This window comes from Haemaphysalis longicornis, unplaced genomic scaffold (assembly GCF_048455015.1).
Source record: "Haemaphysalis longicornis isolate Haplotype H1 unplaced genomic scaffold, Haemaphysalis longicornis Haplotype H1 scaffold_8, whole genome shotgun sequence".
Classification (NCBI taxonomy): Eukaryota; Metazoa; Arthropoda; class Arachnida; order Ixodida; family Ixodidae; genus Haemaphysalis; species Haemaphysalis longicornis.
The window spans coordinates 125,041,915-125,059,518 of record NW_027526445.1 but is presented as its reverse complement, the minus strand read 5'-3'; the positions used below and the strand labels follow the sequence as shown (position 1 = coordinate 125,059,518).

Sequence of the window (17,604 nt, the reverse complement as noted above, 5' to 3'; positions counted from 1 at the left end):
TCTGTCTATATATATATATATATATATATATATATATATATATATATATATATATGAACAAAACCAGTGGTTTACTGACGTTTCGACTGGAGGACCAGTCTTCATCTGAGTCAGTCGAAACGTTAGTAAACCACTGATTTTGTTTTTAATCGTGGGTCAACCCTATTCTCCAATAGTTCTTCTGGCTCATCGGGAAAAGTTTCTCCTACTGCCTATTATATTTTTATATATATATATATATATATATATATATATATATATATATATATATATATATATATATATATATATATATATATATATATATATATATATATAGTTTTTTTTCTCTCTTTCAACGTAGCCAGTGGCACACCCTATGAGTGTATTATCCCTCACCATGATCCATCCTTAGCGGCAGTAAGAGAGTGAACGCTCTTCGAGTGATGTTGTTGGATCCCCATGGCTTCAGGAGCGCGGAGGCGTCACGGCGTCTGTCGCTGCCACCACCAGAAGTCGTCGGTCGGTGCGATGTCCCCGAGCTCCAGGGCGAACGAGCAACGCGACCTCCACCCGAACGGTCCCCGGGAATCAACGGTTCGTTCGTTCGCCTCGTCGTTCACGTTCCTCGGCACGAGTCGCGACTGACGCGCCCGTAGATCGTGTCTGACGGACGCAGCGCATCAGCTGACCGGAGGGGGGGAAACAACATCGACGACAACCTTCCCTCGCCCGGCGCACGCTGCCATAGGGCACCGAACGTCGCGGCTTTACATGCCAAGAGGCAACGCGACAAGAATGCTGATTTATGCGCGCCCGCGAGCGATAAAGGAAGCAGTTTCCACGCCACCCGAGTATGCCCCTTGCTAGGATAAAGCTCTGCATATAGAGGAAACAAGCCCGAAATGACGGCTGTCATCACCTGGCGTACGTATTTATCTATACGACGAGTTCCGATAAGGTGCATAAAACACCACTGCACGATTCCGCAACATATAAAAAAGTTTATGCGCCTTCTTCACCTGCGGAAGTGGATGTTCCGAGAAGCTGTTGCAAAACAACCTCGCCTGTGGATGATGGACGTATGTAATGCCTTATCGCTTGAGAGGAAGGTTGGGGAAAACCGCTTTGTGGTCTGCGCGGCCTGTCACTGTGGTTGGTTGATTGGGAACGTTGTAACATATGAAGCATAAGGTTTAGAAGACAGAAATAAGCAACCCGCTGCTGTGGCTCATTAAGTAAAGCCTGGCTCATTAAGACCAAGGACGCGGGTTTGATCCCGGCCGCGGCGACAGGGTTTTCGAAGGAATAAAACAAAAATGCCCGTATGAAGATTTCGGTGCAAATTGTAGATCCCCAAATGGTCAAAACTAGTCCTACGTCCGCCACTACGACCAGCTTCATAGCCCACGTGTAGGTTCTTGATTCCTTTTTCTTGAGTTCCTTAAAGCAATGAACCAGTCCTTCATGTCGTGATTCTTAATGTTAACAACGCGGCAAATAATGCTTGTTGGTAATTGATACCGAGAATAAAATGAGGTGCTGCCGAGCACGAAGAAAGGCGGAAGACAAGGGTAACAAAACTAAACCATACAAACGTCGTGCGTTATTGGTAGTGACCAGGTGCTAAAAGCACACACACCGAGAAGTTTGTTTTGAGACGCCTCACAGCAGTGGCTGCTATTTCGATACCATTCGTGTTGACGACGACGGTCACTTTTCGCCAAGAAAAGCAGTAGGACGCCCGCGCGTACAGGCCTCGAAGGGAGCGTGACGGCCCATGAATACGACGGAGGCGTTACTACCCGGGCTGGGCCCAGTCCCTACAAGACTGCTGGTTTATGCGCACCCACGAACGATAAAGAGAGACGTTTCAACGCCACCACAGTATGCGCCCCCCTTCCCCCCCCCCGCCCCACACACACACACGCACACACAGGAAAGAGCTCCGTATATAGAGGAAGCAAACCTGACATGTCTGCCGTCATTACCCGGCATACGTATATCTATACTACAAGTTGATATAATATGCATAAAACAGCAGTGCATGGTTCTGGGACCATATAAAAAGTTTGTGCGCCATCTTCACCTGCGAAATGGGATGTTCAGAGAACCTGTTGCAAAAGAACCGCTCGTCTGCAGTCTCTTTTCAAGGCATAACAATGTACTACGGCCTCCCCCACTTTATCTACCATCCGGCGGACAAGAATTTAGATCATTCTAAAAAGCCCACACGTGGCGACTTCTTCGGACAGGCAACTTTCCAAATCCTGGCGTACTGACCCACATCCACCCAACTCTAAACCCTATACATCGGCTTGCGGCTCACGTGGGGGTCATGCCGCAGTATCCCATATCGTCTGGGCTTGGCCAAAAATTACCACCCCTTCCTCAAGAAAGTTGAGAGAAGCGAGAAAGCTTTCTGACGTAAAAACTGCGCCAAAAGTGCGTCAAAAACTTCGTTGAAAGTGCATGCGACAATTTTTCGCGCACTACGTGAACGCACCTACGAACGATCTAAATGCACACCGATGCGTGATTTATGACAAAAAAAAAAGTATCTTCACGATCGATGCGTGTATTGTCTTATCTAGAAGCGTTCCTTTTTCGCGATTTTCAGGTAACCGTCTTGACCCAATGAAAGCCCGCTTACACGCACGCGCCGTGAGTCCAGTGATCTTCTCAGAGCGTTTCGGTCGACTAAGTGGTCTATGGGGAAATCCATTTGTTTTTTATGAGGAAAGCTTTCGCTTTAAAAATCACTTTCCCGAAATACCGTACGAGAGACGGTGGGAGGCCGCGCTGTGCAGCTCGGACCCAGACCTAATGGCCCATTTGGTTGCCGGGGCCATCTACCTCACCTAACCACCAGCACCGCTCTCAAGATTCATCACCGCGCGTTCGATGAGACATATAATGTTTGTGGCTTAATGATAAGTACTATTTTGAGGATCAAAACACATGACTTGGACTTCAAACATGCACGCATTTTGGATATCCATTTTGAGTACATTATACTTATCAGCAAGCACCATTTTCAAAATCAGTGCAATCGGAATAAAAGCGAATGCGTGTACACGTGTGTCTTACTCAGGGATGACTGCCGTTAACACTTACAAAATAAACTTTGCTCGTACCTTTCACCTACATTCTGCTCAACCTCTATGCCGTGTACAAAAAAACTTGGCTGGTCATCCGCCCTCCCAGAGTGCAACGGCTCATGGTTTTTTTGGGGGCGAAGCCCCTCAGGGGCTCGGGCTGTCGTCGTCTCCTGTCGTCGTCGTAATCGTCGTATCATGTCGTCACGATACTAAAACACCGGGGAACGCGTTTACGCCTCGCACTATAACGTAACGCGCACTAAAAAAACACCGGGACACTCGTTCACGACTCGCGCTAGAGAGCTTCGTGCCTAAAATACAAGATACTTTTACAGCAAGGCTGTACACCTCTACCCCAACGGTTTCATCTCCGTTGGCGAAAACGCCGAGGCCCTAAGAATACATTTATACACTCCATGCTTCGCTCCTCCGCAGGTGTCACGTTAGTGGAGATGGCCCGGGATTTTTTTAAAACTTCGTGCCGTCTCGAAGCGAGGCATTCATATGCAAAAAACTTCAGGAATTCTGAGTGGAAAACAATGAAGTCGGAGGCATGCCGTATCACCACTTCAGGGAGAAGAAATATCAAGCTGAAGAAACCCAAGGGGACGGGGAATGGTGAGGTGAAGCGTGTTGCCTCAGCGATCACTGCAGTGCTTTCTTAGACGATGCGCCGGTGGAAATTGTTATTTAAAAAATGTATATTTTTTTTTTCAGAAATGAACGGCGGGTGAAACGTCAGACTAATGAAACAAAACGGCAACAAGCAGCGGTGAAACGACCTCATTCTTCAAAAACATACATGTTTAGGCATACTCTTCTCTCACGCGTAAACCAATGAATGAAGCGCATGCAGCTTCCTTTGGCGTAGAGGTAAAGAAAAGGTTCATGCGCATGCGCGCATTTTTTTTCCCCGCCCGCGGAAAGCTGCACTCGCTAGCTATGGGCTTATGAGAAAGGACGTGTAGTGAGCGCTCGTGAGACTCGAGTAAGTTTTCAAACGACGGAACAGCATTAGCGGCGATGTTGCGTGCAGTTGTTCGGAAATCTTGGCAACACCCAACAGGGAACCATCCGCAAGATTCAACAGGCTTTCGGGGAAGATGCCCTAAGGAACTAATGTATAAAGGACATCAGTGGAAAGATAATCGCGCATAGGCATACCTTCAGAAAGCCCAAATGAGAAGGTGGAGGGCCGTCAGAACACAGTCGGCGAATGAGGTTGCGGTAAGCGTTGCATCTGTGTATTCAAATTTGACGGAGGGTTTGGGATGCGGAGGGTGTCCGTGAAATTCGCGCTGCATCTGCTAGCAATGTCGCAGTAGCAACGCCGTCTGAATATCGCGCAGGACATGCTCGACCAAGTAAAGAGGGATGTTAACTTTCTCAACGCGGTGAGCACGGGCTAAGAGTCGTGGGTTTATGAGTGCGACGCGGAAACCGAGACGCAGCCGTCACAGAGGGCACACCCAACGACCGGAGAATGGTAAGATGAGCGAGTTGGTACGTATTGACCTTTACTGCGAAGCTGCATATGGCAAAGGTTTCCTGCATTTTTTTTTTTTTTTTTGGTCTGTCGCAAAACCGCAGTGTGCCCACTTTGCCCGTGCTCCAAACGCGTCCGTGCCTAGTTTCCGGCTCCCCGAGGTGGCGGTAGTCGGCCACGCTGGGGCATAATTCCGAGGCTCCACGATTCTTAAAGCGCTCTACTTAACGCATAAAAATTCGGGATAGTTGGTGATGCGAAATTTTGTACCGTCCGTCCCCTTTAAATGCGGAAGCAATTAGGTAAATTAGGTCACCATTACAGCGTGAACCAAAGGTGGAGTACGTATTAGTATTTTTATGGGATTTGTGCCTCAAGGGAGTGTAAAAATATCTGTCACGTGATATTTCGATATGATCGAAGCTTCCTATCGCTACCGCGTCCGTTACGCGCAATGCGATGCCCGGTGAGTTTGCAACCGGAACGCCGTTCAGAGAACCATACTTCAAGACGGGTAGTATCAAGATTGGGGTCATCGGTGTTTTGTGCTCAAGTTGTTATCGCAAACGCTACCGCGAAAGAATTTCGACCTCAACATACGCGCCCTTCCGTGGATGTCCTTGGACGCCGTGCAAAGCAACGAAAGTTTATCAAGCCTGACCAGCCTGTTCGAAGCGTTTCGTGACTAACAATCATTGTGAGTTCAGGCAAGCGATAAATGCATTATTACGGAGCAAATTATTATATCTTGAGCGGCCTACTGCGTCTATAAACGAGTACAACGACGGAAACTATAGACACGGTAAAAAAGCAGACGACCGGGCGCTTTGAGGTCCGCCGCATTCAAAAGCCGCGCCCCCGTCTCCAGCGATTTGTCAGCGGACGGACACAAACAAATGTGCGGTTCTTACCTTTCGATGGAACGCTGCTGCACTTGACAGCCAGGCGGAATTTTAGAGCGAGACCTAGAACGCCTGCCGCCATGAAAAAGTTGAAAACAATCAGTCGAGGAAACCTGACATGCTTAAGACACTCTGCACTGTACATTGAACACGAAGCGATGATACGCTCCACGGCATTTCGCAAAGCGCACGGATAAACGGTGGCACTGGGCCGGTCGGCGCAACCGCCGTAGCGGAGGAGGCGCCAAGGCGGAGGAGAGTCGTCGGCTTTCGCAAATGCGCGCGAAGGAAGTCGTAATGAGGAATTTCCGCTAGTCGTAAGAGGGCCCCGATGGCGTTGCCGCACAAGTTGAGCAATAATGCGCTGAGCGGAGGAAAGCTTATTGACAGCCCCGAACGGGTCGTCAGCCTGTAGTTGTATAGTAGCTGTGGTTCGAGCGAAATGAAAAGGAAAGGAAGTGCACTGGGGATATTTTTGAACTCGGCAGGCTGCTCACCTCCTTACCACCCAGTGTGAAGGAGGGCGAATGGAATGGGAATGAAAGGATAGAGTCGAGTGTTAAAGAAGTATTTGGAAAGAAGGGAAGGAAAAAAAAGAAAAAAAATCGTGGGCCATCTCCACTAACGTGAAACCTGGGAAGGTGCGAAGCATGCAGTGTATAAGTGTATTCTTGGCGCATTGGTGTTTTTGCCCACAGAGAGGAAACCGTTGGGGGTAGAGGTATACAGCTTGGGGGTATACAGTTTTGCTGCAAAAGCCTCTCGTCTTTGAAGCACGAAGCTCTCTAGCGCAAGGAGTAAACGAATGTCCCGGTGTTTTTTAGCACGCGTTACATTATAACACTACATGTAAACGAGTTTCCCGGTGTTTTAGTACCGTGACTACATGAGATGAACGACGATTACGACGAGGACAACGACGACAGGAGACGCCAACAGCCCCAGCTCCTTAGGGGCTTCGCTCCTAATATGAAGCCTAAGTTGCAAGCTCGTCAGCATCTCGCGCATTTGCCGCGAGAGCGGCAGCGTCTTTGTTTCCCGAGGCCCTTAGTGCAGGAGCGACAACTGAAGACTCTCTTCCTACTCACTATCCGCCTACCCCAAACAAACATTCCGCATTTCTCGAGTGGGAGCCTGCTGTCAGAACGACCACTTTTTACGGCGGTGGGGCCATCATTCGAAGGTGCGAAAGCGCTGTTCGTATAGCAAGAAGCTGTGCTGTGCTGTGCGCGACGTAGTCCTGAAGTTGAGCACGTCGGACTACGGAACTTCAATCTGCGGGATGGTGCACGCGACAGTTGCAGTGCCGTACTTTGGCCACACTCGTAAGTGTAAACCAGAAGACGGTCAGTGAATTCTCCAAGGCGTCCCGCAACAGCCTGATTGAGTGCCACGTGCGGCATCGAGTCTTTTGCCGCCCTCCTAGTAAGCGCTAAGAAGTCGGCAAGAGAGCTCTAAAATGGCTGAGGGGACTCAAGTGTCTTCTTGGCATCACTAAGAACCTTCAGGAAACAGGCCACCCTCGAGAGGGTTAGGGACATTCCTGAGGCGTTGGAGTAAACACAACCATGTTGATGCCGGAGGTAGTATTTTTAGGTACATTAACGAAACGTTTCAGCGCATGAAGCTTCAGGGGTTCCTCATCCGCCTACGCGAGAGTTGCTCAGTTTCGAGCCGTAAATGGCAAACTTAAACAAAATCCTCTAGCTACGCGATGGTCTGCTCAAGACGTGCACCTCGTCTGCCTGACACCACTGCGCGCGAGCGACAGGACACCAAAGAGCTTGGTCAGCAGGTGCCCTCAACACGATTTCCTTGCTTCGCTTTCGCAGGCCGCAGAAGACTTGTTCTCATACGCCTACGGCACTGACTTCTCAGACTGGAGTTCCGTGGGGTGGAATGTTGACTGATCATCGAAGAGTAGACGATAGTAAAGGTGCTGGTCCGTCCTCAACTCGCGGGTGCCTTTCAAACGAAAGAGATGGCGTTGTAGGCGCCACTGACCACTTGAATAAAAAAACATTAAAGCTCGTAGCGGAGAAGAAAAGACCGCCGCCACCTGAGTAGCCGGAAACCATTAACAGGTCTTTCTAGGACAACATTTTATTGCTAAGGTTCTATGTATTTTTCGTGTCAGCCAACAAAAAGTCATTGGTTGTTGAGCGTGGAAGCAATATTTCAAGCGTGGGGCGTTCTATAGCGCGAGGATTAGGAAAAGGAACGTCCCGGCAGGGTTGCCAAGTCCTCAGAAGGAAAAGTCGCCAGGAAAATGCCAAAAGTAGCCACGAAAGTCGCCACCTTAAAGTGAATGTTTGAAAAGAAGCCAGAAGAGTCGCCATTTTCAGCAAAGCAACGCTAATTGCTTTTGCTTTAGCAACGCTAATTGCTTATTACTTTTGAATTGCCTTCGCGCAAAAATCCTAAATTCTAAGAAGTAGAATCATGATCATCATCATTCCCCGCAAACTTCTTGATCACATCTGCCCACCTAACTTTCTGCCGCCCCCTGCCCCGCTTACCTTCTCTAGGTATCCAGTCTCTGCAACCCTTGATGACCAACGGTTATCATGCCTTCCCAATGCATGCCCTGCCCACGTCCATTTCTTCTTAATTTCCACTAATATGTCCTTAACTCGCGTTCGTTCCCTGACCTGTTCTTTGTTCCTTGTTCCCTCCACTCTCTTCTTGACCCTTAACGTTACACCTACGATCTTTCATTCCATTGCTCCCTGAGTCGTCCTGAATTTAAAGGGACACTGAAGTGAATTTTTCAAGCACCCGGTTTTGCTTGCACTGCGTAGACTGGCTCAAATTACCACACTTTTCATCGTTTATCCGGTTGATAAGTCGTTAATTATTTTATAAAGCGGGAAAGAAGAAAAACTATAATGCGCGGTCTGTGGCGGCCGCACCAACTAGACCTGTGACGTCGCGAGGAGATGGCACCGTGATTGGACGATGTCCGAGGTTAGCATTCAAACAAGTTTCGGTTTCGGTTCTGTAAAACAACATGCTTGAGATCCGACGGCATCGTTGGATGGGCATTCTCGATACCTCGGTAATCGCCGTACCTCCCTTCTGCCATATTGTCGGCTGTAAAATGCCTGAGATAAGCCTCCCAGGACGGCTTGGAATAGTAGAAATCACTAGCCGAGGCCTACGCAGTGGATGAACGCCCTCCACGTCACCGCTGACGCTCAAATGCCATGCGCATTTCCCGCATATTCGGAGCTTGCCTCACTCATGCCTGTATCGTAAAAAGCGTGTTCGCACCAGGCCAAGGGTGCGCTGATTCAGGCCTGTGCCCACTGCCCCCAAGTAGTCGGTGTTTGTGGCAACAGCACGCTAACGAGAACTCGCTAACGCGTCAGTGGCAGTCTGCGCGCGTTCTGCGAACTCGCTCGTGGAGCAGTGAACGTTACGGCCCAAAAATGGTGAACTCAGTTTAGAAAACATCGGCCGAAAACGAAAAAAATCAACTGGAGAAAAAAAAACGATGTACCCTCGGAGATTCGAACTTGCGACTTGCAAAACGATAACCTAGCGCCTCAGACCACTCAGCCACAGGCCAGCTCTGCCGAGGTTGGATGTATAAGATATATAATGTATAACCAGTTGACACTTTTATTTAGTCTTATCATTTGAGGTACTTTAGGTGACTATTTGTTGTATAGCGCCCGTGCAGTAAGCATCCCCCAAGTTTCCACAATATCTCACGTCTAGCAATTGCATTTCTTAGACGGGAAAGCGTTCGCAGATACGTAGTCGTACTGCTGGCCGCTGTGCTTGTTCGCCCAGCGCAAAAAAGTGCTTCTCGCACCCTAGTTTTACGCTGTACGGTAAAAATATCAGTTGATTTTATTTCCTTAGTACCTATATTGACTTCGCTGACTCTTCTCCCGCCTTCAAGAGGCCTTATATTTTCCTACTGGCGTACCAGTCAGCGAAACGTCGCATGTGCGCTTGTGCAGCGCTTGTGTGAAGCGACCTTGACTTGGAGCTAGATACAGTGTACAAACTAACCAAGTAAAGAAAGGCACATTCTTCCATTCACAAACGTGTCCTGGCTTCGTTTCAACTGAGCGAACGAATTGCGACGACCCGTCGGCGGCCGGCGGCCGGCGGACGAAACGCTGGGCCGACTGCCTTTGTCTGAAGGCCGGGGAGCCGTGCAGTAGCGCAGCCAATTGCGAGCTCGGCTCCTCCCGACGTCACACGAAAAGGCCACAGAAAATGGGCGAGCGTAAAGAGAGGAGGACAGCATTCTCGAATTAATTTTTCTACTAAATAAAATCGCGTAAACGCGCCCAGAGTGGTCGAAACATGGCCTGGGGACTCCGGACTACAATTTGCGCCAGTAATCCCGCAATGTTTACATATCACTTCAGTGTCCCTTTAAGTTGAACCCTCTTAGTGATCCTCCAAGTTTCTGCCCTGTAGGCGCGTACCGGTGAGACTCAGCTGTCAGACACTTTCCTCGTCAGGGACGATGGTAGGCTGCCATTAATTATCTTAGAATGCCCGCCGAATGCACTGCCCCATTTTAGATGCCAAGCATCTCTTGCTCGGGGGGATGTCCCGCGGTCCGTTCCCCGTCTGCAGCGCCTCTGATGATGATTGTGGCAGGATGCCCCAGGGATTGGCCAACCAAAAAATCCACCACGAGATAGCTTTGCGTTCAACCACCGTCGTAATCTTCTCGTAGGGGAGCCGCTGAAGAAGAAGGAGAAGAAGACAAAGCTGCGAAGAGGAGGGCGTGTACGTTGCTCTCAGCCGGTGCACCAACGTCAACAACCTCTACCTCACCAACGCTGACGGAGACTACCGATTCTACCACAGAGACGACAACATCGACAAGAACATGATGGACGAGTTTCGGCGCCTCGTGAACCACCGCGAATTATCCCTTAGGGTTCGTCTTGTTTTTTTTATAACCGCGCGTGGCCGATTCCGATTTCTTATCTGGCGTTTCAACCGGAGCGCCCGTTAGCTCTTTTTGTCGTACGTCCCGTCGGGCAATATTGTTTGATATGAAAAGGGTGCCACCTTGTCGCCAACTTGATTTGGAGACTACCGATTCTACCACAGAGACGACAACATCGACAAGAACATGATGGACGAGCTGCGGCGCCTCGTGAACCACCGCCTACTCACCGTAACAAAACAGCACTTGCGTGCCTTTGCCACCGGTGTGGACCCGGACGCGGAATTCCCTCTGGCGCTACTAAACACCACATCACCCAACATAACGCCAACACAATGGAACCACACGGAACCCCCATGATGCTTCGCATCCTCATCAAGGTTCCCCACGGGAAGATGGTGTAATTTTTTTATCTTTCTAATTATCTCTGCCTCATGGTTGGAATTCGGGGTCACTGCTTGGCTTCAGTAAATGTATTCGAATACTTCGAACCGTTTTCGAATTAGTAGAGTCAAAATAAACGTTTGTGCGCGTATGTGTGTTTCTTTCGTAGGAATGACCTCCGTAAACGCTCAGAAGAAATAAAAGTTGCCCATACTTTTCACCTGATATCTGTCACCTCATTAAAAAGCTCCGCTGATCATCTACACGGAGGGGAATATCTCACGATTTTCTGATATCTGTCACCTCATTAAAAAGCTCCGCTGATCATCTACACGGAGGGGAATATCTCACGATTTTCTTCGAGAAAACCAAGTACACACCCAATGAGGAAGTGCCAGCCGGTGATATGCGGCGCGACAGAAATTAGTATTCACCAGAGTATTCTGCGCAATACTAATTAGTATTCTGCCGGGAGAATGCTCCAGCGAAGGAAAAGTTTTACAGTGGGAAACGGTTCAAAGCAGAGCCTGCGCTTCGACATCTTTTTACCCGTTCCATCCCTCATTCGTCGGCGCCGTGGCTTAGTTGGTTAAAGCGCCTGTCTAGTAAACAGGAGATCGTGAGTTCGAATCTCACCGGTGCCTTTTGGTGTTCCTTTTTTGTTATTGATTGCGTTTCAGCATTATATGAGGTGTTTTCTTTTTTTTTTTCGGAATGAGCCAGATCCACCTAACGCGAATATGGGAAACAAGCGGAAGTTTGTTACCGGACCTAAATGCAACGATGTTAAAGCTATTAAATGATATATTTTACATATGAACTAGGGGAGTTTATGGCGACAAGTAATTAATAATTATGCGGTGAACTTAGGCAATATTGGGTTGATAAGCGTGCATTTGGCTCATAATGAATTAAATTTATTCTCGATCAGGCGATAGAGAAATGCGTGGCGTATGCTCAGCCGCTATATATAACCTTGATAGATTATGAGGAAGCAATTGACTCGATTTCAGCAGTCCTTAATGCATTGCGGAATCAGGGTGTAGACGATCATTACGCAAGAATACTAGGAGATATTTACAATGGGTCCAGAGCTACCATCGTCCCTCATAAGCAGAGCAGTAAAATACCTACAAGGAAGGGCGTCAGGCAAGGAGACACAATCTCTTCAACGTTATTCACAACACGTTTACAAGAAGTATTCGGAACATTGGATTGGGAACAGGTGGCAGTAAGGGTTAATGGAGAATACCTCAGTAGCCTCAGATTTGCTGATGACATTGCCTTGCTAAGTAACTCGGGGGACGAATTGCAAAGCATGCTTTCCGCAATGTACAAGCAGAGTAGAATCCTGGCTCTGAAAATAATATGCAGAAAACTAAAGTAATACTCAATAAACGCGGGAGAGCACCGCGGTTTGAGATAGGTGGCGAGGCAGTGGAAGTGGTAAGAGAAGTAGAATACCGTATCACAAATTTTATTTCTTTCCTTCAGTGCAGGAAAGCGACAGCAGTTGATGTCGTCAAAAAAGCTAAGATATGCAGGTCGGGCAAAGGATAAAAGAATGTGAATGACTTAGAACGGGGCTTCGCTGCACACAGTTTTACCACTCTCGCAACTTCTCTACATTCCCGTGCTTATTACGCGCTGTAATACACACTTCCCGCCACTCTGCATGAGATCCCAAGCTCCCGGAAACAAGCATCACGCTTTAAAGCGACGGCGTTGCTTCAAAGGCTTTGACGCTATTTATACGACACCAACTGCCGGATAGTATAAAGACTAAGGCCAATCTTGATTTGCTAAGTAAGTAGCGCTGTACGGTGTGTTTCAGTAACTGATTCATTGGGACCTATTTTAGACCTTGCCAGATCACTTCCGTCTGCCCAAACGTTTGTTCTGTTCTGTATGTTCACCCTGTCTCGACAGCTAAAATGCGCTGAAAGGTCGTATAAGACCTTCTTTTTTATAGTGGGGCGACGGAAGTGCCCAGAAATACATTAAATCGTCAATGTTCGAAGGAGCCAGAAAGTAGCCAAGTCGCCACACTGAAATTTCCGTCGCCACGAGTCTCCAAAAGTCGCCAGTTTGGCGATAAATCGCCAGACCTGGCAACTCTGCGTTTCGGTGTGTGTGTGTGCTGGTCACACGCGGCCACCATTAAAGACGCATGCCGTTCCAAACATGATTTAGATGTTTCATCATATGCATCTCAAGCAGATTAGTTACAAACAGGCACCATTTGCGAGATCAAAACATGACTTCGACGTGAAACTTATATGCCTCATTACCTAAATAGAATAAAATAGAATAGATTGAAAGCTAATTTCGTGTTCTTTACAAGACATGACGAAGCGAGAGGAAAAGCTGCTGTGGACAAGTTGACGAGCTCTCGCCCCTTTACGTATGTATGTGCAGCAGATTGCACATGACAATATACATCTTACAGGGTTCACGTGTAATCAATACAGTGCAATTTAAATAAAACCTTATTTGTGCGCAGTACGCAATAAAAAATCGCATAAAGGTGCTGTTACAACAATTTTGATTGAATGAAGCACAAAGAATCTAGAACGCGTAAGGTCTCTCCCGCGAAGCTGTCCTTGCATACATACTTAGAAGTAAAGCACCTCGGTTTAAAATGAAAGCCAGAAAAAAAACAATAAATATTGCCAGTACATACGTGAACGTTCGGGAAGCGTTACAGAATTGAGGTTAATGGCACGTTCCATAAACTGACTAGTTTATGGACCATGTGTGACAGCATTTGACGGCCATAGTTCTGCAAACGCGTACTTCCCATTGTTCAGCATGTCCAGTGTTGTACACAGGTACAGAAAATGGATTGCGCAAAGCTAGTGCAAAAACTCTCCTTACGCTTTCCCTCACCCCTTAAAGCAGTGCTTAGGGTATAATTGTAGAAATTGTCTATACTAATTAGGTTGAATTTTCAAGAAGAGGACCTGCTGGAGTGTCGACAGGCACGTTTGAAATTATGCGAACTGTTTGATTTTGGAGAGGAGCGAATTTGGTAATGGTTGAAGAGATTGCGGTGCCCCATACGAGCAAGCAATGACGAATGTACGACAACAACAGCGAATTGTATATTAGAAACTTGGTTTTCATAGGAAGTAAGTACCGAGTTTCATAGAATATGCCAACGGTAAGGGCTAGTTTCGTCATTATATGATCACTTGCTCATATGGTCATTATATGATCATATGATTAGAGTAGTTACCAATAGGCATCACTGTTAAGATCCGTTGACCGTCCGGCAGATAAAGGTTGACAAAGTTAAGCCGCGGCCTTGTCTATACTTCCACACCGCCCTAACTTTGTCGGCATTCGAAGCGCTTGCTAGTCTGGTTTCCTCCGGATCCTCCGGGCGCTGGTCCCGTCGTCAAGACAAGTCCGCGTTGGGCACTTCTATTCGCAGACAACCGTGAATGGAGGTTGTCAGCAGTGTGGAGAAGCATCCACTTGGTTTCATGCGTCCTAGGCTTGTCCTCGGGTATGGCCCAGAGACACAAACGCCACACACGCCACTGCAACAGAGACATGGGGGGCGGCCCTGGCCAGCTCGCTCAGCGCTCACTAATAGAGAGGGCGAAAGGCAGGATCCGTTGCATCTTCATGGATCCGGGACCTCGAGTTCCACCAATGAACTCTATTTTTAAAGTCTTTCTTCGGCTACTTGAACGCGGAAAGTTTGGTCTGTCTGTCTGTCTGTCTGTCTGTCTGTCTGTCTGTCTGTCTGTCTGTCTGTCTGTCTGTCTGTCTGTCTGTCTGTCTGTCTGTCTGTCTGTCTGTCTGTCTGTCTGTCTGTCTGTCTGTCTGTCTGTACCTCGTTTCAGTAGCGCGGCCAAAGTGAAAAAAATCTGCACAATACGTTTATATACCGACAGGCAAATCTAAATGTCAAGTCCGATTGTCAGTGTTCATACTATTACGGTAATCTGTGACGAGACAGCAATACATAAGCGATATTGGCAGTGTTTTCTGTATTAAAAATACACGGATGGTTGAATTAATGAAAATACGTCCCAGAAAAATACAAAAGCGGGCGCCCGCGGTTTCCGTAGCGGTATTTTAAGAAATGAAACGGCAACAGTAACCAAACGTTCCACTACATAGTTCTCCCGTTCCGCTTGGAACGCACCTGGCGTACGGTGCCTCGATTTACGCGCGTCTCCGCCGTACGGCAGCGCTGGCACCGAGGTATTCGGCGTGGAGCAGTGGAATGCGGTAAATGTAAATTTATTTGAGCTACCCGCGAGTGTGTGTATCGTGAGAGGAGCGAGACCGGAGAGGAACAGCATGAGAAGTGAGCGGGAAAGAGAAGGGAGGCATTTATACAGCAGGGGCGCCAGACGACTATTGTCTTTCGTCGACATTTGCAACGAAGTGAGCAGATGCGCGGCCAATTTTTTCCTCTCCTTCCCAATTCCCCCTCTTTCTTTTACACTGTATTAAACGTTTTTCCATCTATCTCCAGCTTTGCTTGTGATCCAACAACTTCGCAGAGTCGAATGGTTCGTGACTTTTTAATTACATTACGGTTGCGACGACCTCGACGTGAGGGCGAAGCGCACCACACAACAAGGTCATCAACGTAGATAGAATTGCGCCAGCTCATGTTTCTCTTTAGTGTAGGCAAACTAACGTGTTACGCAAAACGGCCATTACAACGTTAAGAAATCGCCCGACGCGTTGCGCGGAAGCGAAGTGTCCATCTAGTAAGCGTCCAATGGAAGGGCTACCATGTTGCTAATGATGCTGAACTGTCCGGCGCGCACATTGACCGCTTTACGGACATCACGTGGATTCGATGAGAAATGGGGCGTTCTCTGAATCGCGGGAAATACGTAGGCAACTACTGGTTGGGGAAGCTGTTGCTGTAAGGGAGGCAATGTTCCGTCGCGCATGCAGGGAACCTTTGCACCTCAAGCACCAAGTTCGTGACGTTTTAGTCGAAGAAAGCTTGACGTAGCGTGTCACAGGTGTTCGACTCCCCTTCCGTGACGTCAGCCGAAACTACAGTCTGTCGCAGGCACGGTTTCGAATTCGTCTTCGAGGAGCTTAACCTATACTCATTCCGGATCCTTGACGCCTTTTTGTCTGCAGCTGCCTCCTGTACAACTGAGACCTTTGTTCCCCGGGGCACGTTGAAGATCCCCAGGTGGTCTAACTTAATCCGAAGCCCTCCAATACGACGCGCCTCACCGTCTGTGTAGCGTGGGCGTTAAACCCTGCAATAAATAAATGAATGAATAAATAAATAAATAAATAAATAAATAAATAAATAAATAAATAAATAAATAAATAAATAAATAAATAAATAAATAAATAAATAAATAAATCTCCCGTGCGCCGCCATGGTAGAAGCGAGCTCCTGGTCCTCCATGATGGTCGGTATCACGCACTTGTTTTTCGTGCGCCTGTTCAGTGTTGCGCCTTTCGCAGAAGCACCACTGCCTGGCTTCATAAGCACGCCGCTTGCCCTCTCCTTTCGCTTCGTCAATAGCAGCGAACACTCCACGCCGCCTTCTGTTGTTTAAGCTTTCGCGGCCGGCACGCTAGCTTTCGCTCGGCTTTTCTCGGCTTTGATCTCATCAGTTAGCGGTTAACGCGGCGACCAATGAGACGCGGTGGCCGTTTACACCGCTGCCTGCAGGCAGGGGCTACCTACACCGCTAGAAGGTTTGAAAAGAAGGCGCTCGTCTCATGGATAGGGTAATGCGCCATTTGGAGAGACGCTTAGGCAGTGCACGGCGGGACGGATTTTTGCAGTCAAGTAAGCTTCCCCTATACTCGGCATCACTACTGGGGGCCGCGGCCGGATGTCAGAACCCAGGGATGACACTTTTGGTGGCCAACGCGATAGGCGCGGACCATTTTCGCGCCGGTAGTGTTCATATCATATGCCGAAACCTTCAAAAAGCGCAACACTGAACAAACGCGACACAAACGAAGGGAATACAGGACGAGCGCTTACTCACAACTGAAGTTTAATCAGGAAAGACGAAAAACATATACCTTATATGTTCATTATATAGCGTCTTCAACGCAATACAAAAACTGTTGTGGATTCCTCTGTCATAGGAATACGTAAAACATGAAAGCGAAATGTGCAGCGAAAGAAGCATGAATTGGGGGTCGGAGGCTGTCTTGTGGGTGTGCTTGGAGAGCGACGTCCTGCTGGCGGGTCGCTTCGGCAAAGGTGCAACCACTTCGGTCCTTCTCCGTGGCGTGTATGGCAGACGGTAGCGTTGCGACGAGGTCAGCTTGTGGAACGCGAGGCAGAGTTCGTAGCTTAAACTGTGAACTCGCGAACACGTTCCGCTTGCCGCTGGCGTTTCTCATTGCCCGATCTAGGCGCCAACTGTCGGCGCTTGTTAGCGTCTACTTCGCTTCATCTCTCCTAGACGGCAGCCCAATCCGTGTCAACAAAAAGTTTTCTTCCGTTTCTCCTGTGTTTGTTGTACTGGCGTCATTTCCGTGACGTATATGACGTGAGTGAAATCTTGGTGTATCCCGGCATAAAATAATTTCGTGTTAAAACCGAATGCATAGTGAATCCAAACGAATCCACTTTGCGATAGCTTACCCGGTCATGATGTTTTTATGCGAGTTTTAAAATGCATCTTTTTTTGTGTGCAAATGCTTTCCTTTTTTAAGCTATATACGGAAACATGGCCCGTTAAAACAGCTGCGTAGCAGAATTAATTTTTAGTACGTATTTTTGACCATGGAGATGAAACGTTCGAGCGCGAGGCGTTGAAAAACGAGTGTTCCGGTGTGTTCTTTCATTTACGCGTTACGTTCTAG

General features: G+C 48.0%; 1 protein-coding gene and 1 non-coding gene across 4 annotated transcripts in view; one reads left to right on the top strand and one right to left on the bottom strand.

Annotated features, from left to right (window-relative positions):
* The window catches only part of LOC144149815 (equilibrative nucleoside transporter 1-like), a 150,668-nt gene that overhangs the window by 106,891 nt on the left and 26,173 nt on the right, over positions 1 to 17,604 (bottom strand). Inside the window, exon 1 of one of the 3 annotated variants that reach the window (XM_077681470.1) lies at positions 379 to 565. The exons of the other annotated variants lie outside the window; for them this stretch is intronic. Within the exon in view, the coding sequence (XP_077537596.1) occupies positions 379 to 443 (65 nt within the window). The 5' untranslated portion in view covers positions 444 to 565. Of the gene's footprint in view, positions 1 to 378; positions 566 to 17,604 lie in introns of those variants that run through there. 3 annotated transcript variants of the gene reach the window in all.
* On the top strand, positions 11,347 to 11,420 carry Trnat-agu (transfer RNA threonine (anticodon AGU)). Its single transcript has one exon. It is a non-coding gene; the product is annotated as a tRNA-Thr (tRNA).